We start from the raw sequence: 22,065 nt of genomic DNA on the forward strand, positions 1-22,065 counted from the left end.
GCTTAGTTTGGTCGTCTAACCTGCAAGGACGAAGGGATCCAATTTCCTGTGTTCTTGCTGTGCCCATTTCCTTCCTCGCTCCGGGGGCACTGCTCAACCATGCAAGCCCTGAAATTAAAAAAACTACCTGAGTTTGGCTGGGGGCTGAGCCACAGCGGTTGTGCCTGACGTCTGCCACCCGGGGAACATTTGCTAGTTCACCTGTGTGTCTTCACTTCCCCTAAGAAGGACGGCATTTTGCAGCGGAGAGAGACGTGCAACAGGCAAGTGAAACCCCTTTGCACCCTTTTTCCACCCTCAGGGGTAGCACTTTGATAGAACAGGTGCTCCCCATGGGGAAAAGGGAAACAAAGGTTGCTGGAAGGACAAGTCGGTTTGGATAGACGTTCTGCAAAAGGCGCTCATCTCAGCTTTTGTTCCTCTTGTTCCTTCCTTCCTCTCTCCACCACCCAAAGTCCCGATCCTGATGTCTCTGATCTCCTGCTTCTACTGTGTCCTCCTGGGTCTCCTGTCCACCGGCTTCTTCCCGCGAGGTGAGTCCCCCTTTCTAAAGCCCTCAGAATCCAGCCCATGCTACACAAAGCAAACAAATCACAAATTTGAAGAGCTCAGAGGGAACCCCCAGCGGTCATCTAGCCCAACCCCCCTGAAATACAGGAACCGCAGCTAAATAATCCCTGAGAGAAGGCTATCCAGACATGGGAACCATCAGTCTCCCCAGGGTTCAAGTTCCATTTACTGGTCCAGGACTAGCACGGCTTCTCCTGAGATCCCTGCACTGCCTGGGGTTGTGCTAGATGACCTGTGGGGGTCCCTTCCAAGGCCACGATTCTGTCATTCCTGACTCATGTGTAATAGAGACATGGAGCTGGGTATTGCCAGCATACTGTAAGCTGCCCCATTCTTCCGGGGGTGTCCCTTCTGTGGGCACAGTTTGGGTCAGGGAAACACACTCTCTCTCTCTCTCTCTCTCTCTCTCTCTCTCTCTCTCTCTAGGTTTATTTAAACATACCATTTTCAACAGTAATTAAACATATTTTTACATCTTACTCAATATTTTTGACTTACATCAGTCCTGTCTGAAAACTTTCCAATCTAATCTCTTAGTATGCATTTCCTATTTTCCCTGCTGCGTTTAAAACTCATAACCAATATCTCTGTTCTTTATCTGCTTTGCAGCACTTCATATATTCCTCCTTACAAAACTTCTTGTGGTCCTACTACCGTAATTTGTTGGCTACAATTGCTTTTCAAATAGTTCATCTACTTCTTCCAATCTTCTGTAAATCTCTGGTCCCGCAGGTTTCGAATCCTTCCTGTCCTTTTGTCCAATTCTGCATAGTCCATTGTTTTCGTCTGCCATTCTTCAGTTCGGGGAAACTATTTCCACCCCGCTCGTTCCAGTATTGTGTCCCTGACTATGTTTCTGTGCCCCACATACAGGCACAGAGGCAGTTGAGTGTCCCACCGGCTGGCTGCTGCACGGAGCCTACTGCTATGGAGTCTTCGGCACTAAATTATCCTGGAAAGAGGCTGATGTAAGAGGGATGTTATTGTTGCTTGGAAGGCACCGAAAGTCATCTCGAGAGATGCTTGCGAGCCGAGTAGGGTCAGGCAGGAGGAGCTGCGTCAAGCAAAGGCCTTTGTTAGAAACACAGCGGCCTTATGATGGCCACATGGTGTATGGTTTGCTCCAAGGCAGCGTCCACAGTCCTCCCTGCCCTATTTCATCCTCGCAACCAGTGCCGTCTTTCCCATACAGCTTAGTGGTTCGTTGCACCAGGGCGATAGCCTCCCAAGGGCGCCCCAGCGAGTAGGGGAGCTGCGTGGCTTTGCTGGTGGCCACCCCTTTCCCTGAACGCCCGCCAGCAGCTCCCCGTCAAACATACGGCTGGCGGGCACGCAGCTTCCTTCCCAAGCCTCCGTGGGAGGAGAGCGATTTTGGCAGAGGCTTGGGAAAAGGTCGACAACTCTGGGAAATGGAGGAGGGGCACCGGAGGGATTTCTGCACCACGGTCGTTCAGCCCAGACACTGAGGTCCAGCTCCGAGGGCCTTCTGGCAGTTCCCTCACTGTGAGATTACAGGGAACCAGGCAGAGGGCCTTCTCGGTGGTGGCGCCCACCCTGTGGAATGCCCTCCTATCAGATGTCAAGAAAATAAGCAACTACAGTGGTACCTCAGGTTACAGATGGTTCAGGTTACAGACTCTGCGAACCCAGAAATATTACATCGGGTTAAGAACTTTGCTTCAGAATGAGAACAGAAATCGTGCGGCGGCAGCAGGAGGCCCCATTAGCTAAAGTGGTACCTCAGGTTAAGAACAGTTTCAGGTTAAGTTAGGGCAGGGCAGGGTTGAGACTAGCAGATGACCAGGTGAAATCCACTTGGCGGCTTCCCATTAAACACCGAAGCTCCGTCCCTTTCTCCTAGAACATGGGTTGGTAAACTAAGGGCCATGCGCCGGATCAGGAACAATTGCCTTCTGAATCTGGCCTGTGGACGGTCCGGGAATTGCTGCGTGGATCTCCAGCGCATGCGTTCTTTCCCTCTCCCTCCCTCCCTCCCTCTCCCATGATGGCGGCGGCGCCTCCCCCCCCCCCCCCGGCTTCTCCCTGCCCTGCCTAGAGGAGGAAGGGGGCTGGGCTTTGTTAGTGCCAGCAGCAGCAGCCCTCAGGCAGCCACCATTTTAAGCAGCCCCTCTCCGGAGCCCTTTCGTGCGCTGCTCAGCGTCCCTCCGCCACCACCGCCAGCCCCTGCCGCTCGCAAGACACAGGTAAGCAGCCACTGGGGCTCATGGTGCTCTTGCATCATTCCCCCCCCCAAAAAAAAATATAGTCCAGGCCCCCACAGGGTCTGAGCGACAGTGGAGTGGCCCTCTGCTGGAAAAGTTTGCTGACCCCTGTCCTAAAAGGTAAAGGGACCCCTGACCATTAGGTCCGGTCGTGGCTGACTCTGGTGTTACTGTGCTCATCTCACTTTACTGGCCGAGGGAGCCAGCGTACAGCTTCCGGGTCATGTGGCCAGCATGACTAAGACGCTTCTGGCGAACCAGAGCAGTGCACGGAAATGCCGTTTACCTTCCTGCCGGAGCAGTACCTATTTATCTATCCAATTACCGCCCAGTTTTGAATCTTCCATTCCTGGGTAAGGTGATTGAGAGAGCGGTTGCTGAACAGCTTGGTAGGTTTCTGGATGAAACATCGGCCCTAGATCCATTCCAGTCCGGCTTCCGCGCTGGTCATGGGACCGAGACGGCTCTGGTCGCCCTAACAGATGATCTCCACAGGCAGCTGGATCGAGGCGGGTCGGGGCTGCTGATTCTTCTAGACCTGTCAGCAGCCTTCGACATGGTCGATCACGAACTCCTGGACCACCGCCTTGCCGACGTGGGGATCCAGGGCACAGTCCTTCAATGGCTGTGCTCGTTTCTCTCTGGTCGGGGACAGAGGGTGGCGCTTGGGGGAGAATTGTCATCGCGCCACTCCTTGGTGTGTGGAGTGCCTCAGGGTGCGATTCTCTCCCCGATGCTTTTTAACATCTTTATGCGCCCCCTCGCCCAGCTTGTCCGGAGTTTTGGGCTGGGTTGCCATCAGTATGCCGATGACACCCAACTCTATCTGTTGATGGATGGCCATCCTGACTCGGCCCCAGACACACTGACCAGATGTCTGGAAGCTGTGGCTGGATGGTTACGTGGGAGCTGGTTGAAGTTAAATCCTTCGAAGACAGAGGTCCTCTGGCTGGGACGGGGCGATATGGGATTGAGGGGGCAACTCCCATCTCTTGCGGGGGTGCAATTAGTGCCAGCACCGTCCGTTAAGAGTTTGGGTGGAATCTTCGATACCTCCCTCTCTATGGAGGCGCAGATTACAGCTATAACAAAGGCGGCATTTTTTCATCTCCGCCAAGCTAAGCAGTTGGCTCCTTATCTCTCGCCCTGACCTAGCCATTGTGATCCACGCGACGGTCACCTCCAGACTGGATTATTGTAACTCGCTCTACGTGGGGCTGCCCTTGAGACTGACCCAGAAACTCCAGCGGGTGCAGAATGCTGCAGCAAGATTCCTTACGGGGTCTTCACTGCGAGATCACATTCACCCGGTACTATACCAGCTGCACTGGCTCCCGGTGGAGTACAGGATCAGGTTTAAGGTCTGGTTTTAACCTTTAAAGCCCTATACGGCCTAGGACCCTCGTACCTACGGGACCGCCTCTCCTGGTATGTCCCACAGAGGAACTTACGGTCTGCAAATAAAAACATCTTGAAGATCCCAGGCCACAGAGAGGTTAGGCTGGCCTCAACTAGAGCCAGGGTTTTTTCGGCCGTGGCTCCAATCTGGTGGAACGCTCTGTCACAAGAGACAAGGGCCCTGCGGGACTTGACATCTTTCCGCAGGGCCTGCAAGACAGAGCTGTTCCACCAGGCCTTTGGCCAAGGCACAGCCTGACTCCCTCCTCTGGCAATCTGCACAGAATTTTGCTTATTGGTTGCCATAAATTTGATTTTAATTAATTTTCATAATGAAATGTTTTTAGAATCGTTGGATTATTTTGATTGTTGTTAGCCGCCCTGAGCCCAGCTTCGGCTGGGGAGGGCGGGATATAAATAAAATTTATTATTACCATTATTATTATTATTATTATTATTATTATTTACTTGCACTGGTGTGCTTTCGAACTGCTAGGTTGGAAGGAGCAGGGACTGAGCAACGGGAGCTCACCCTGTCACGGGGATTTGAACCGCCGACCTTCTGATCGGCAAGTCCTAGGCTCTGTGGTTTAACCCACAGCGCCACCCGTGCCCCTTTTCCTTAGGACATCCTTATTTTCGTTGGAGAAATGTTGGAGGGTATGGAGTTATATGACACCCCCCCCCAGCCAAAGAGATAAGTAGGTTGGGTATATTTAGCCTGGAAAAGCTGTTGAGCTTTTGTTTTGGCATTTTTTTTTTTTTTTTTTAAGGAAAATCACCCCAAAAATCTACACGGGTTGCCCTAGGCCCTGGTTCCCCCCAACATTTTAAATGATTTCCGGAAATTCTGCCCCGGCGCTATTTCCGGCAGACGGATCCTGAATATGTCTGGGAAATCTGAGACATATGGCAGACCTACTTATAAAAAAGAGCGGCGTGTGCCATTCGTGGCTTCTTCAAGCGTGCAACAGTGAGCTCCAAATCCAATAGTAATGAGCCCTGCTTTTTCTCGGACCAATTCAGGAGGACTGCATGGCTTACAGCAAGCGAGGACACCTGGCCTCCATCCTCTCCTCGACTCAGGGTGCGATGATCAGCAGCCACCTCCAGACCCTGGAGGACGAAGAGGATTTTCCGACCAGTATCTGGATTGGAATGCACGACCCCAGCAAGGTGAACGTCCAATCCCAGACCTGCAGACCCGTCTCTGCCAAAGCCCCACAGGGTAGAAGGCGTGGGTCAGAGAAGGCAGGGGCAGGGAGGTGCGAGAAAGCCAAAGAGGGGCACCAGGGATCATCATCATCATTTATTATTTATACCCCACCCATCTGGCTAGATTTCCCCAGCCACTCTGGGCGGCTTCCAACAAAGTATTAAAATACAGTGGTTGTAAAACATTTAAAACTTCCCTAAACAGGGCTGCCTTCAGATGTCTTCTAAATAGTTGTTTATTTCCTTGACATCTGACAGGAGGGAGTTCCACGGGGCGGGTGCCACTACCAAGAAGGCCCTCTGCCTCTTTTCCAGGCTAAACATACCTGACTCCTTCAACCGTTCTTCATCAGGCTTAGCTTCCAGGCCATTGATCATCTTGGTTGTCCTCCTCTGCACACCTTCCAACTTGTCAACACCCTTCTTAAATTGTGGTGCCCAGAACTGGACACAGTATTCCAGGTGTGGTCTGACCAAGGCAGAATAGAATGGGACTAGGACTTCCCTGGATCTGGACACCAGACTTCTGTGGTTGCAGCCTAGAATAGCATTAGCTTTTTTTGCTGTTGCATTATGCTGTGGGCTCATGTTAAGCTTGTGGTCCACAAAGACCCCCAGATCCTTGCTGTGAGGATTAAAGGGGGATTAGAATTATATAAGCATCCTTCAGCTCCTTGGAGGAATGGTGGCATACATATTAAATGATAACAATAATAATATCCGTCATCATCTTTGCAGAAGGGATATTGGAAATGGGCAGATCGTTCGATACTGAACTATTCACCTTGGAGTAAAGAGGAGGTTTTGCCTGAGCCTGGTACCCCAACAAAAGGAGGCTGTGTCTACCTGTCTGCCAGAACAGGTGAGGAGGTGCTCAGGCAACCGGGAGTCAAGGATCTCACCCCAGGGACATGTGGGGAGCAGGTGTCCCACAAGCCCCTTTCTCAATCAAAAGTCAAGTGTACCAACTCTGGCCATTCTCATCATTTTCTGCTGGCAAAGGGGGGAACTCAACTATGACCCCCGTGGCTCTGTGTGTGAATCAGGCCAAAGTGGGACTATCTAGTCCATTGTCCAGATTCCCCCAAATTCACCTCCGTCCCCACATTTCTACAGCAATTTACAATGACCTTTTTTTTAAAAAAAAAATCCTCGTTAAAATCTGCCAGTGTTTCACTGCACACTTCCCCCAATAAACACGTCTCGGGGTGCAAGTTTTGACTAAGGCACATATCCCCCCCCCCTGCAAGCAACCTCCCTTAATATAATGCACTTATAATTTTCACCAATGCGTTGGCTTTTATGCGAACTTGTGCATTTTTCCGGATTGCCAGCTTCAGATTGAATGTGATTTCCGAAGGATAGCTGTGTTTTGGTTCTCGTATAGCGTTGGAAAATGAAAATTCGATAGTTTCGCTTTTAAACGTGAGCTGCATTGAATTTCTCCCTTGTCCCTATCTATAAGCACCAGCAAAGCTCTGTTCCTCAGGGCATATCAGTGCTTGGAAGGAGGGGAACTTCTACTCTACGTTTCCGAGCACAATTCAAAGTGTTGGTGCTGACCTTGAAAGCCCTAAATGGCCTCGGTCCTGTATACCTGAAGGAGCGTCTCCACCTCCATCGTTCTGCCTGGACACTGAGGTCCAGCTCCGAGGGCTTTCTGGCGGTTCGTTCGCTGTGAGAAGCCAAGTTACAGGGAACCAGGCAGAGGGCCTTCTCGGTGGTGGCACCCGCCCTGTGGAACGCCCTCCCACCAGATGTCAAAGAGGAAAACAACTACATGACATTTAGAAGACATCTGAAGGCAGCCCTGTTTAGGGAAGCTTTTAATGTTTAATAGGTTATTGTATTTTACTGTTCTGTTTGAAGCCGCCCAGAGTGGCTGGGGAAACCCAGCCAGATTTGCGGGATATAAATAATAAATTATTATTATTATTGTCCTCTGGGTAAATCGTAGAATTGGAAGGGACCCCAAGTTTCATCTAGTCCAACCCCCTGCAATGCAGGAATCTCAACCGAAATATGCATTCACTGTCAAGGGCAGTGTAGGTAGAGACAGTGTCTGCCTTACTTTGCTTATATCTTCTTCTTTTTAAAAAAATGAACTTTATTATACATCAATTAAGATCAGTTTAGGTAAAGGTAAAGGGACCCCTGACCATTAGGTCCAGTCATGGCCGACTCTGGGGTTGCGGCACTCATCTCACTTTACTGGCTGAGGGAGCCGGCGTACAGCTTCTGGGTCATGTGGCCAGCATGACTAAGCCGCTTCTGGCGAACCAGAGCAGCGCATGGAAACACCATTTACCTTCCCGCCAAAGTGGTACCTATTTATCTACTTGCACTTTTTGGTGTGCTTTTGAACTGCTAGGTTGGCAGGAGCAGGGACCGAGCAATGGGAGCTCACCCTGTCGCGGGGATTTGAACCGCCGACCTTCCAATCAGCAAGCCCTAGGCTCTGTGGTTTAAGTTTACATATTAGTAATAACATTCAACTTAGACAGTACAAACAACACATCCAATACACACTACACATATCACAACATAAACACGCCACACACACCATTGGCACTAACTTCCGATTCCTTTCATTGTGCTATTTTACGTTTTGTTAATCTATACACATTTCATTATCATTATTTTAGTTTCCATTTCTTCCCACTGATTTTATTATATACTTTCTTTATATTTTATGGTTCATTCTATGTCTGCCAGGAGGTTAGCATTATCACAGTAATTTCTAATGTATTCTTTTTAAAATTATCCAATCTTTATTAACATTTTGTATTGAGTCTCTTCTTATTCTCCCTGTCATCTTTGCGAGTTGTAAACATCCAATCATTTTCACTTGCCAGTCCGTTTTGGCGGGGATGTTGTCACTTTCCCGGTTCTTAGCTATTAGAATCCTAGCCGCTGTGGTTACGTACATGAAAAGGGGTATCAGATTTTACTTTATTTCAGTGGGCATTATCCTTAACAGGAAGTTTTTCGGGGGGAATGAAAATTTAAGAATCTTCTTAAGTTCATTATATATGGCATCCCAAAATCCTCTTATTCTTTTACACTCCCACCACATGTGCATAAATGTACTTTTGCTCATATCTTCCAGATTATGCAAAATTTCACATTGCACCATGTTCAGAAAAGATGAGGTACATGTGCAAGATGACATTCAGGTGAAAGCAGCTGTCTGACTGTGCAAAGGACCCCTGGTAGCACATAAGCAGCATTTGGAGAGTCCTTGGACAAGAAAACCAGCAATGAATGGCCCCTTCCTAACTCCAGCACACCAGGCCCCTCTCCTTATCATCATGGGGGTTGTGGTGAGGCAAACTGGCTCCTGCTGAACCCAATAAACCATGTTTTGGTCATTCAACCGCTGACTCCTTTCTGTCCTTCAGACAAACTGGGGATGGGAAGACACAGGGGAAGGGGGTTGCGGTGGGGACGGACCGCTGAGGGGAGTGTCTTCGCTGAGGGGAGTGGCATTCAGCGTGCCACCTTGCTACAGTTTGTGGGTCGTAAATCCTTTGACCCACGGAGTCTGCTGCAACGGCACTGCAATAAATTTGATTTATTGCCACTCCAACAAATTTCAAGGGCGCCCACACGCTGCCACTCACACACTGCCACTCTTCTCAGCTGTCGCAGCACACGTAGCGTGCACACGCAGCGTAGAATGGCTTTGTCTGTGTCAACGTGGCGTCTTTAATAACTCAGCTTGACACCAGTGCTTCTAATCTATCACTCTTTATTTAGAAGTTTGTTGTTTAGTCGTTTAGTCGTGTCCGACTCTTCGTGACCCCCTGGACCAGAGCACGCCAGGCCCTCCTGCCTTCCACTGCCTCCCGCAGTTTGGTCAGAGTCATGTTTGCAGCTTCGAGAACACTGTCCCACCATCTCGTCCTCTGTCGTCCCCTTCTCCTTGTGCCCTCTATCTTTCCCAACATCAGGGTCTGTTCCAGAGAGTCTTCTCTTCTCATGAGGTGGCCAAAGTCTTGGAGCCTCAGCTTCAGAATCTGTCCTTCCAGTGAGCACTCAAGGCTGATTTCCTTCAGAATGGATAGGTTTGATCTTCTTGCAGTCCATGGGACTCTCAAGAGTCTCTTCCAGCACCATAATTCAAAAGCATCAATTCTTCGGCAATCAGCCTTCTTTATGGCCCAGCTCTCACTTCCATACATCATACTTCCATACATTTAGAAGCTTACAAAAACAGAAAAGAAAGACCTACAGAATCTAGCTGCATGTTCGCAGCTTTCTGTCTCTAACAAAACGACACTACCTTGCTCACATTCTCAGACAGACTGCTCCCAGAGAGAGCTCAGCCCCCACAGAGAACAGATCAAAGGAAAATGCCTGGGTCATGTGGCCAGTGCACCCAGCGAATCAGAATGCTTCATGGAGTGTTAACCCTTAACTGTCCAGAACCACAACACACCTGCCCATGACTCCCAAGCCCATTGGCCGATGTGCTGGGCGATCTCCAGTCCTTGGAGCAGCTTCAGCGACCCCAGTTTCAGAAGCTGGAGCATGCTCTATTCAGTAAAGTAAACGCTACGCAATGGAAGTGGTAGGGAGAGGCTGAGCATATTTACAAGCAGTTTATTCAGCGTACATCAGGACAAAAGGAAAAACGTGTCTTCTCCCCCTTTATATCCAAGCAAGCAGCTTAAGCAATAGCTACACACAAAATGGAAGTTCCCAGCAAGCTGTGCTGGAGTGTAAACAGGCATGTGACACACAACAATCATGCCTGTACTTAAGGTGGAACGGACTATCCATTCCACCTTAAAAATTTTCCTTTATTCCCCCCCCCCCAAAAAAAGTAGGTGCATCCTATGGGACGGAGCGTCCTATGGGATGAAAAATACGGTACTCATTACAGTGATACCTCGGGTTACATACGCTTCAGGTTACACACTCTGCTAACCCAGAAATAGTACCTCGGGTTAAGAACTTTGCTTCAGGATGAGAACAGAAATTGTGCTCTGGCAGCATGGCAGCAGCAGGAGGCCCCATTAGCTAAAGTGGTTGCCCAGGTTAAGAATAGTTTCAGGTTAAGAAGGGACCTCCAGAATGAATTAAGTATTTAATCTGAGGTACCACTGTACACTGTATAGGGACGCGGGTGGCGCTGTGGGTAAAACCTCAGTGCCTAGGACTTGCCGATCGCATGGTCGGCGGTTCGAATCCCCGCGGCGGGGTGAGCTCCCGTCCTTCGGTCCCAGCTCCCGCCCACCTAGCAGTTCGAAAGCACCCCTAAGTGCAAGTAGATAAATAGGTACTGCTTTGTAGTGGGAAGGTAAACGGCGTTCCGTGTGCTGTGCTGGTGCTGGCTCGCCAGAGCAGCTTCGTCACGCTGGCCACGTGACCCGGAAGTGTCTGCGGACAGCGCTGGCCCCCGGTGAGATGGGCGCACAACCCTAGAGTTGGACACGACTGGCCCGTACGGGCAGGGGTACCTTTACCTTTACCTTTTACCACTGTATACCTAAGAGAAAGGCTTCAGGTATTTTGACAAAAGCTAAATTTAAACTTTTTTTTTTTTAATTCATCGTAAATGATTTCCCAAAATCCCTTTATCTTTTTGCAATTCCACCACATATGACACCTGGCACACTCAGCCTCTTTGCATTTCCAGCAGATGTTGGAGCTGGTTCTATACATTTTCAACCTCCATGGGCATTTGCTTTCCCTTGAGCAACCCTTTATAAGCTCTGCACAGAAGCTCTCCTCACGGACTCATAGAATCATGGAGCTGTAGAGTTGAAAGGGACCTGCAGAGGTCATCCAGTCCAACCCCCTGCAATGAAGGAATCACAGCTAAAGAACCCCTGAGAGGTGACCATCTGTTTCAAAACCACCAATGAAGGAGTCCAGCCAGTGCCGGATTTACGTACAGTGGTGCCTCGCAAGACGAAATTAATCCATTCCGCGAGTCTCTTCGTCTTGCGAAGCACGGCTATTAGCGGCTTAGCGCTATTAGCGGCTTAGCGGCTTAGCGGCTATTAGCGGCTTAGCGGCTATTAGCGGCTTAGCGGCTTAGCGGCTTAGCGGCTTAGAAAAAGGGGGGGAAGGGAAAAAACTCGCAAGAACTCGCAAAACGTTTCGTCTTGCGAAGCAAGCCCATAGGGAAATTCGTCTTGCGAAGCACCTCAAAAGACGGAAAACTCTTTCGTCTAGTGAGTTTTTCATCTTGCGAGGCTTTCGTCTTGTGGGGCACCACTGTATAAGCTAAACAAGCTATAGCTTGGGGGCCCCCCAAAAAAATTTTAAGGAGGGGAAAAACTGGATGTACATTTCCAAAATATGAAATAAAAAATGGCAGGCGGGCTCTTTCCTGGACTCCAACTCTCGGGCCCTGGACTCTTGGCCTCGTCCTCCTGAGAGCCCAGCGCCCGGGTGCCCTGCACCCCTGGTGCCTATGCTTAAGACGGCCCTGGTATCCATTCAGGAAATGGAAAGTAGGTTGGTTTGCATTGAGAAGTGGATTCAGCCCACTCTGCCTACCTGTCAAGTATGGGAGACCACCCTCTCCCTCCTGGTAGCTCATGGATAAAAATTAATGAGCAGCATCTGGTAGATTTATAGTCTTTTTATGACAGTATCATGCTGTGAACACAGATTGGCATCTCTCTGTAAGGATCAGAGTTGCTTGGAAGGGCGTTCCACAGGGAGGGCGCCACCACCGAGAAGGCCCTCTGCCTGCTTCCCTGTAGATTCGCTTCTTGCAGGGAGGGAACCGTCAGAAGGCACTCAGAGCTGGACCTCAGTGTCCGGGCAGAACAATGGGAGTGAAGACTCTCCCTCAGGTCCACTGGGCCGAGGCCATTTAGGGCTTTAAAGGTCAGCACCAACACTTTGAATTGTGCTCAGAAACATACTGGGAGCCGATGTAGGTCCTTCAAGACCTGTGTTATACGGTCTCGGCGGCCACTCCCAGTCACCAGCCTGGTTGCTGCATTCTGGATGAATTGCAGTTTCCGAGTCACCTTCAAAGGTAGCCCCACATAGAGCGCATTGCAGTAGTCCAAGCGGGAGATAACCAGAGCATGCACCACTCTGGCGAGACAGTCTGCGGGCAGATAGGGTCTCATCCTGCATACCAGATGGAGCTGATAAACAGCTGCCCTGGACACAGAATTGACCTGTGTCTCCATGGACAGTGGTGAGTCCAAAATGACCCCCAGGCTGCGCAACTGGTCCTTCAGGGACACAGTTACCCCATTCAGGACCAGGGAGTCCTCCACAACAGCCCCCCACCAACTGAGCTGAGTCTCTCCCCTCCCCTAGCTGCTGGGGACTGAAATAACTTACTGCCTTGAAAACATAAAGCCATTTATCGATTCCAGCTGCCAAGTCCCATTTCTCTGTCCTTCCTGGTACCTAGATCACTGCTCAACCATGAGAGCATGAAAATGCACATTATCCGAGTTTGATGTAGTGTTGAAACACAGAGGTCACTTCCAGCATTTGCACCAGAGCAAAGAAACAGCACCCACCTCCGCCTCGAACCCCTGCCAGAAAGACTGAGTTCTCTAAGGAAGGGAAGTTGCCATCGTTTCAAAGAAGTGAGTATCGTGGTTTCATTCTGCCCATGACTTAAGAGGCGCTCAGTCGCTGTCGGTGCCACAGCAGTTGAAAAGGGGGCGATGGATGAGCTCAGTTGGAGAAGGGAAAGCAAATGTTTCTGGATTTGACATTTGGGCGCATATTGCAAGTTGTTTTCGAGGGACCTTCAGCAAAATCACCTCCCCCCCCCCCATGCTGTTCCTGCCCTCCCCTGTTTTCTCTCTTTCTCCCAGATGGGTCCAGCCTCCAGACTCCATCTCTTCCTCCTGGGGCTCCTGATCACCAGCTTCATCTCGCAAGGTGAGTCCTCCTTGGGATCCAGCCCTGGCGACTGAACCTAAGCAGTCATAGAATCATAGGAGAGTTGGGAGGTCATTCCCAGGGGTCATCTAGTCCAACACCCTGAAATGCAAGGGGGGAGAGAGTAGAAGCTTCAGGCTATAGTCCCCAGCCTCAGGCTTCTAGCAAAGTTGTGCCTTAGCTCCAACCTTGATTGATTGATTGATTGATTGATTGATTGATTGATTGATTGCATTTACAGTCATACCTTGGTTGTCGAACGCCTTGGTACTCACAGCCTAGGACCCTCGTACCTACGGGACCGCCTCTCCCGGTCTGCCCCACGGAGAGCCTCAGGGTCCATAAATAGCAACACCCTAGTGATCCCAGGCCCTAAGGAAGTTAGATTAGCTTCAACCAGAGCCAGGGCCTTTTCAGCACTGGCCCCGACTTGGTGGAACGCTCTGCCTCATGAGACCAGGGCCCTGCAGGATCTGATTTCTTTCCGCAGAGCCTATAAGACAGAGTTGTTCCGCCTGGCCTTTGGCTTGGAGCCAATTTGATTCCCCCCCCTTTCTTTTTTCTTTTTCCTTTCTACTCCTGCAATGAGGCTACATTTTAATATTTTAATGTTTCAATATTTTAATGTTGCATTTTAATTTTGTTTTTAAGTTGTAATCATTCAACTTGTTTTTATTATTGCTTGTAAGCCGCTCTGAGCCCGGCCTTGGCTGGGGAGGGCGGGGTATAAATAAAAATTATTATTATTATTACTCGTCCTTTTTGGCTCCCAAACGCCGCAAACCCGGAAGTGAGCGTTCGGTTTGCGAACGCTCTTTGGAACCCAAAATTCTGACACGGCTTCCAATTGAGCGCAGGTTTTGAACATTTTTGGAAGTCAAACGGACTTCCGGAACGGATTCTGTTTGAGAACCAAGGTACAACTGTATGCCCCATTCCGCCCCCCCCCCCATTTAAGGAGGTAGGCTAGGCTGAGGGGGGGGGGGGAGACAGAGAGGGGGAGACTCTACCAAAGTCTCACCCAGTGAGCTTCATGGCCGGTCAGGGATTCAAACCTGTGGTCTCCCAGATCCTAATCCGATCCTCTGACCATTACAAAGGGACAGCCCAGCTCTATCAAGGAGGAGACATGTGCCGTCCTGTCCCTCGTTGTATTATAGAATTTGGTGGTGCTCCATTGAGGCAATAATAATAATAATAATAATAATAATAATAATAATAATAATAATAATATTTTATTTATACCCCGCCCTCCCGGGCCAGAGCTGGGCTCAGGGTGGCTAACACCAATAAAATCACAATAAAAGTATAATAGGGGAGGGGAAGGGGGGAATTTAAAATACGGATTAAAATGCAGCCTCATTTTAAGAGTAGCACATAGATCAAAACTATAAGGGGAGGGAAACATAAGGGTCAGACTGAGTCCAAACCAAAGGCCAGGCGGAACAGCTCTGTCTTGCAGGCCCTGCAGAAAGATGTCAAGTCCCGCAGGGCCCTAGTCTCTTGGGACAGAGCGTCCCACCAAGTCGGGGCCAGTACCGAAAAGGCCCTGGCCCTAGTTGAGACCAAGCTAACCACCTTGTGACTTGGGACCTCCAAAGTGTTGTCATTTGTGGACCTTAAGGTCCTCCGCGGGGCATGCCAGGAGAGGTGGTTCCGTAGGCACGAGGGTCCTAGGCCCTGCCCATGCATTCCCAGCCAGGGTTTCCATGTGTCCTCTTTTTCTAGGACACGTCCTCTTTTTCAGGGGTAACATTTGAAACAAGTTGCATTTCTTTGCTTTGAACGGCCGTTCAAAGCGTCCTCTTTTCTACTCTTCGAAATGTGGCGACCCTCTATTCCCCGCCCCTCGAACAGGCACATCAGAAAACTTGAGCTGCCCCGAAAACTGGTTGTACATTCAGAAAATCTGCTATGGAGTCTTCGACGCACGAGCCTCATGGGAAGATGCAGAAGTAAGGAGCGTTCCTACGGTGCCTTGAGGGGAACTGATTCTTCCCAAAATGAATGCAAATATTATTTTACTTGTGCTGCTGAAGCCGATGCAAAGAAACCATATAACAGAATAAGCCGCATTGCGCAATTAAAATAATTATAGTGGGGTAGGAGAGCTGAATGTGACGCGGGGGGGCGCTGTGGATTAAACCACTGAGCCTCTTGGGCTTGCCGATCAGAAGGTCGGCGGTTCAAATCCCTGCGACGGGGTGAGCTCCCGTTGCTCGGTCCCTGCTCCTGCCAACCTAGCAGCTCGAAAGCACGTCAAAGTGCAGGTAGATAAATAGGTACCGCTCCGGCGGGAAGGTAAACGGTGTTTCCGTGTGCTGCTCTGGTTTGCCAGAAGTGGCTTAGTCATGCTAGCCACATGACCCAGAAGCTGTACGCCGGCTCCCTCGGCCAATAAAGCGAGATGAGCGCTGCAACCCCACAGTTGGCCGCGACTGGACCTAATGGTCAGGGGTCCCTTTACCTTTACCTAGGAGAGATGAAAATAACACCAAATACATTTCACCTCTGGCAATCCATGCTCCCCTTGGGTTTTAGATAGCACATGGGTAGAAGAGTCTAAAAAGACTGGGACAGGAATTTTCACAGCCCTCTATTAGCTATAGTGGCCCATTTACCAGAAGTAATGTATATAGCATGGGTAGGCAAACTAAGGCCCGAGGGCCAAATCCAGCCCAATTGCCTTCTAAATCCAGCCCTCGGACGGTCCAGGAATCAGCGTGTTTTTACATGAGTAGAATGTGTGCTTTTATTTAAAATGCATCTCTGGGTTATTTGTGGGGCATAGGAATTTGTTCATTTCCCCCCCCTCCAAAATATAGTCCAGACCCCACAAGGTCTGAGGGACAGTGGACAAGCCCCCTGCTGAAAAAGTTTGCTGTCCCCTGGATATAGATCAATTCTGGAAGTGTATACTCCAGGGGTACCAACTTGAATAAAATATTGGAGGGGGGATAAGTAAGTTTTGCTCTTCATATTCGATCGTGCTGCACAGACACCATTTGAACGGCAATGTTTGCCAACTTGGGGGGGCAGCCCTCTCAAATATTTTATTGGGAGGGGAGGCAAAGACCCTTTGGCCCCTAGGAGTTGACTCCTATAGTATATACTCGATTCTGACCAAACTAAGCCTCCTACAGCAAAATATACATCAGGACAGTGAAAAAGAACCATCTGAAACATCCAAAAGAACAATAATTAAGGTCAATGTTATGCTAAAAGCCAGGACGCGGGTGGCGTTGTGGGTTAAACCACAGAGCCTAGGAATTGCTGATCAGAAGGTCGGTGGTTCGAATCCTCGCAACGGGGTGAGCTCCTGTTGCTCGGTCCCAGCTCCTGTCAACCTAGTAGTTCAAAAGCACGTCAAAATGCAAGTAGATAAACAGGTACCGCTGTGGCGGGAAGGTAAACGGCGTTTCCGTGCGCTGCTCTGGTTCACCTGAAGTGGCTTAGTCCTGCTGGCCACATGACCCAGAAGCTGTACGCCGGCTCCCTCCGCCAGTAAAGCGAGATGAGCGCCGCAACCCCAGAGTGGCCAGGGGTCTCTTTACCTTTTATGCTAAAAGCCGGATCAAAAAATGCACTGGCATTCTGCTTTTCTGGGCAGGCTGGCTGACAGAAGAATGTTTTTCGCAGGCGCCAGAAAGTATGCAGCGAAGGCGCCTGTCAAGAGGACAGGAGTTCCAAAGGATGGGGCCTGGTTTCTCACAAATGTGGAATTAAGCAGCAGCTGTAACGGAGCCTGTTCTGTAGACTGAAGGGGTCGAAGTGGGTGCAAATGGAGCCGGGCAATTTCATGGGTGCACCACTCCCAAGTTGTTAGGGGAATCATACACTAAATAGGAACTACTTGAACCTGACCTGGTAGCACAGGCAACCAGTACTGAGTTCTAATCACGGGTGTTATATGCTCACAGCATCTTCCTGCTTTTCACCTGCCCACCCCCAATGTGCAACGCTTGGAGGACTTTCAAGATATCCTTCAGATTTCCCTGTCCTCTCCTTACCTTTTGAATGCACAGGGAATGGGCATAGTTCAGGCATGTCCAGCAGGTAGATCGTGATGTACCAGTAGATCACTGGAAGTCTGTGGTAGATCACTGGTAAATCATTGGCTCCCCTAAAAAGCTCAACAACTTTGACCTGAATCCCCCAAAATGGTCACTGCCAGTTTTTAACTCTGTGAGTAGATCGCAGTCTCTTGGGAGTTGGCCACCCCTATAGTTCAATGGAGGTGGACTCCATGTAGAGGCCTTGATTGATTGATTGATTGATTGATTGATTTCCCCAGTAGCACGTCTTAACTTCAACCCATTTCTCTTGCGCCCACGCAGAACAACTGCCAGAAATATGGCCCCAAGACCCATCTCTCCTCCATCCTCACTGAGTCGGAGGCGGCTCTGATCAGTCGCTACATCCTGGACAAGCATCCTGGTTCTGAAGGAATCTGGATCGGACTCCACGACCCATTCCAGGTGAGTGTCTGAACCTCCCCCTGGCACCACGACTCGGCGCAGAAGGTGTGGGTCCGTGTATGTGGGAGCAGGGGGGTGCTGAGGTCCAGCTCCAAGGGCCTTCTGGCGGTTCCCTCCCTGCGAGAAGTGAGGTTGCAGGGAACCAGGCAGAGGGCCTTCTTGGTGGTGGTGCCCTCCCTGTGGAATGCCCTCCCATCAGATGTCAAGGAAATAAACCACTATCTGACTTTTAGAAGACATCTGAAGGCAGCTCTGTTTAGGGAAGTTTTTAATATTTGATCTTCTATCATGTTTTTAATGTTTTTTTGGGTGCCACCAGCCAGATGGGCAGGGTATAAATAGTAAAATATTATTATTATTATTATTATTATTATTATTATTATTATTATTATTATTATTTTCTGCCACCTCATTGCTTCGCCATGTTTTTCTGCTGCAACAGTCCTTGACATGCAACTTTATTCAACTCCTTGGACTTTAAGTAGAGTCAGTTTTCGCTCTCCTTTAACCCTTTTGTGGCCAGGCTGCCCTCTTGCATACATGGCGCTGTCCCGGCTAATAACGAGTTTTACAGAAATTCCACATCAGCTTCCAAAAACTGTATGACACCTTTTCAGGGAAACTGAAAGTTTCCAGTTTTTCCAGGGCATGTGCAGAGTGCCAGCCGCAACAAGCACTCCAGCCTTACCTTCTCCGAGAAATAAGCTATCCGTTTTTTGCTCTCTTTGCAGAGTGGAAAGTGGAGATGGGCAGATTCCTCCACAGTCTTTTTCTCACCTTGGATTGGTTCCGCCCCACAACCTTCGTGGACCAAATTATGTGCCATGCTGACATATGACAAAGGTAAGAGGGCAATCGGGCTCAAGAGCCTTTGCAAATGAGGAAGTCCGTATAGTTCAAGCTCTGGTTTTCCCAGTAGTGATGTACGGAAGTGAGAGCTGGACCATAAAGAAGGCTGATCGCCGAAGAATGGATGCTTTTGAATTCTGGTGCTGGAGGAGACTCTTGAGAGTCCCATGGACTGCAAGAAGATCAAACCTCTCCATTCTGAAGGAAATCAGCCCTGAGTGCTCACTGGAAGGACAGATCCTGAGGCTGAGGCTCCAAGACTTTGGCCACCTCATGAGAAGAGAAGACTCCCTGGAAAAGACCCTGATGCTGGGAAAGATGGAGGGCACAAGGAGAAGGGGACGGCAGAGGACGATATGGTGGGACAGTGTTCTTGAGGCTACCAGCATGAGTTTGACCAAACTGCAGGAGGCAGTGAAAGTCAGGAGTGCCTGGCGTGCTCTGGTCAAGGGGGTCACAAAGAGTCAGACACGACTAAATGACTAAACAACAACAAGGATGGCTGGAAAGGAAACTTCACTAGTCTGGGACTTAGATACAAAAGCCCAATTGATGATTTCTCTGCATTGGGAAGCGAGAGACCAAGGAGAGATGATGTCATTTTCAACTGTTTTTTCAATTTTTTAAATTGTTTTTCCAAAAAAATAAAACAAACAAACATATAAACAAACAAACATAAATCTCAACCGTATTTAAACCAAACTTTGTATCATTGTTAAGTGACTTCCTCGTATCCCCCTGATTGAATTTTAGTGTATAACATTTTAACGGTTTTCCAAAACCTAAATTCTAAAAAAAATTACTTAAACACTTAACATCTTTCTTTCTTTTCCAATTCAGCATGAAACATATTAATTCATCACATTACATATCTAAATCCTAAGCCTATCTGGTATTTGCAAGCTTTTCCAATTAATTTAACTTAACATATTTAACTAAATAGTCTTTAAATTTCTCATTCTGCCTAATGGTAGGACCGTCCCCAACAGGGACGCGGGTGGCGCTGTGGGTTAAACCACAGAGCCTAGGACTTACCGATCAGAAGATCGGCGGTTCGAATCCCCGCAATGGGGTGAGCTCCCGTTGCTCGGTCCCTGCTCCTGCCAACCTAGCAGTTCAAAAGCACACCAAAAAGTGCAAGTAGATAAATAGGTACCGCTCTGGCGGGAAGGTAAACGGTGTTTCCGTGCGCTGCTCTGGTTTGCCAGAAGCGGCTTAGTCCTGCTGGCCACATGACCTGGAAGCTGTCTGCGGACAAACACCGGCTCCCTTGGCCAGTAAAGCGAGATGAGCCCCGCAACCCCAGAGTCAGCCATGACTGGACCTAATGGTCAGGGGTCCCTTTACCTTCTGAAGGGATCTGAGACCCCCGCCTAACTTTATAACTCCTTACTTTATATAGTTGGTCCCTTCAACAGCCTAATTAGCTGTCTAGAAAGTGCAATGCTTTCCTTTTAATTTCTCCTTGGCAATCTGAATGTAGTTTTGTGCTGTGCACAGGAACAACTTGACTTAGTTGGATGCACTGCTTGAGCAAACCTTGGGAAACAATTAGGGCAAACCATCTTATTCTGCCTAATGGTAGCACCGGCCCCAATCACATGTTCCTTCCCCTGCCGTTGTCTTTCAGAGTTCACAAAATGGAAAGCTGCCCCCTGTTCGCTGAGGCTGAGGTATATGTGCAGCTTGCCCCTGGAATGATGGCAGCCATTCGTCTGGGCGCTCAACGAATGAAGCCAAGAAACCAGCCGAGAGGGACCCCGACCAACCAGCCCCTGGCAAGGCAGCCCCCTTCCCCTCTGCTCCCCACAGCCTTGCAGTGGTAAAGATGCTGCGGTTGTGCTACCTAACCTCTTTACTCTGTAACTTTTGAGAATCCTTGCTAAGTAAAAAAATAAAATACAAATATTTTAGCTGACTTTAGGCCCAGAGATTTCTTACCGAGTCCTAAATTCTTTGATTCCAAATGAGCATCACCCCATTCCAACATGGTCTTTGCCACTTGTGGCTTAGGGCCCTCGTATTTACGGGACCGTCTCTCCTGGTCTGCCCTGCAGAGGACCTTAAGGTCCATGAATAATTATAGTTTAGAGGTCCCTAAGGAAGTCAGACTATCCTCCACCAGGGCCAGGGCCTTCTCAGTGATGGCCCCGACCTGGTGGAATGCTCTGTCCCATGAGACCAGGGCCCTGCAGGATTTAACAACCTTCCGCAGGGCCTGTAAGACAGAGCTATTCCACCTGGCTTTCAATTTGAACCTGGCCTGATCTTGTATTCCCCTTCCTTTCCGCCCCCTCCCCTTTTATGAAGATTCCCCGCTCTGGGATCCCACAGCTAATTCTCCCCTGGTCTCCTTGCTGGCCCAAAGAGGACTAATTTAGCCAGCTAGCCCTGGTGATCATCCAATGTTTATTGGATTGATTTCCCCCTAAAATGATTTTTGAATTCAGAATTTATTGTTAGTCACATTTTATACTGTATTTTATGCTGTTTTTTGTTGCATCAATTAAGAGTTTTAAATTTGTTGTTAGCCGCCCTGAGTCCGGTTTTCTGAACCAGGGAGGGCGGGGTATAAATAAACATTTATTATTTATTATTATTATTTGCTACAGTCCAGCTATCTTCTTCTTTGGCGATCCCTCGTAGCCAAGTAAGATTGTCTTCCATAAACACGGTTTTAACAGTGAGTCCGTAAGTGACTGTGGAGGCCAATTCTGGATCCACACATCCTTCCACAGTGGGGACATTGGTTTCCGGACTGGAGTTGATCACAGTGTGGATTTGCCAAGCGTGCCTTCCTCTTAGCACGTTTCTCCCTTGCGTCCTGAGTTTGAGTGTCTTCAAAGCCCATGACACCTTTGGGAAAGGCTGTTCTCCAACTGGAGCGCTCGCAGGCCAGTGTTTCCCAGTTGCCGGTGTTCATCCTACATTTTTAAAAAGATTTGTCTTGAGATATCTTTTGTTTAAAGAAGTTGTTTAAAGAGGATGCGGGTGGCGCTGTGGTATAAACCACTGAGCCTAGGACTTGCCGATCAGAAGGTCGGCGGTTCGAATCCCCACGACGTGGTGAATTCCCGTTGCTCGGTCCCTGCTCCTGCCAACCTAGCAGTTCGAAAGCACCTCAAAGTGCAAGTAGATAAATAGGTACCGCTCCGGCGGGAAGGTAAACGGCGTTTCCGTGCGCTGCTCTGGTTCACCAGAAGCGGCTTAGTCCACATGACCCGGAAGCTGTACGCCGGCTCCCTCAGCCAAGAAAGCGAGATGAGCGCCGCAACCCCAGAGTCGGTCACGCCTGGATCTAATGGTCAGGGGTCCCTTTACCTTTACCTTTACCTTCTGAAGGGATCTGAGACCCCCGCAGCTAAGGGGAGGGGGGTCTGGCTGGCTGTGCAGCCCAAGATTTCCAAGCACACTGTCCAGGCTTTTGCCTGGGGAGGGGGTCACTTTGGTGCTACAAA

The 22,065-nt window shown here is 49.3% G+C and overlaps 2 protein-coding genes across 2 annotated transcripts; both read left to right on the forward strand.

The window, feature by feature from the left end:
* Positions 1 to 202: 202 nt before the first annotated feature.
* Positions 203 to 8,781, forward strand: LOC309351999 (struthiocalcin-2-like). The gene is made up of 6 exons (XM_081880250.1): positions 203 to 263; positions 455 to 533; positions 1,444 to 1,538; positions 5,217 to 5,366; positions 6,144 to 6,267; positions 8,515 to 8,781. The coding sequence occupies exons 2-6, from the start codon at positions 467 to 469 to the stop codon at positions 8,583 to 8,585; spliced, it is 507 nt and encodes a 168-aa protein (XP_081736376.1). The 5' UTR covers positions 203 to 263; positions 455 to 466; the 3' UTR covers positions 8,586 to 8,781.
* Positions 8,782 to 11,274: 2,493 nt separating this feature from the next.
* On the forward strand, positions 11,275 to 20,476 carry LOC309351651 (C-type lectin-like; the record flags this gene model as incomplete). The annotated part of the gene is made up of 6 exons (XM_081879438.1): positions 11,275 to 11,304; positions 13,214 to 13,280; positions 15,138 to 15,235; positions 17,618 to 17,758; positions 18,490 to 18,601; positions 20,238 to 20,476. The coding sequence occupies 6 exons, from the start codon at positions 11,275 to 11,277 to the stop codon at positions 20,306 to 20,308; spliced, it is 519 nt and encodes a 172-aa protein (XP_081735564.1). The 3' UTR covers positions 20,309 to 20,476.
* Between the last annotated feature and the right edge of the window lie 1,589 nt (positions 20,477 to 22,065).

The sequence above is a fragment of the Podarcis erhardii genome, assembly GCF_964252035.2.
Source record: "Podarcis erhardii genome assembly, chromosome: 10".
Taxonomy (NCBI): domain Eukaryota; kingdom Metazoa; phylum Chordata; class Lepidosauria; order Squamata; family Lacertidae; genus Podarcis; species Podarcis erhardii.

Coding starts and splice junctions, on each gene's coding strand:
- LOC309351999 (XM_081880250.1), top strand. CDS start 467: ATGTCTCTGATCTCCTGCTTCTACTGTGTCCTCCTGGGTCTCCTGTCC. Junction 534..1,443: donor CACCGGCTTCTTCCCGCGAG/GTGAGTCCCCCT, acceptor CCCCACATACAG/GCACAGAGGCAGTTGAGTGT. Junction 1,539..5,216: donor TATCCTGGAAAGAGGCTGAT/GTAAGAGGGATG, acceptor GGACCAATTCAG/GAGGACTGCATGGCTTACAG.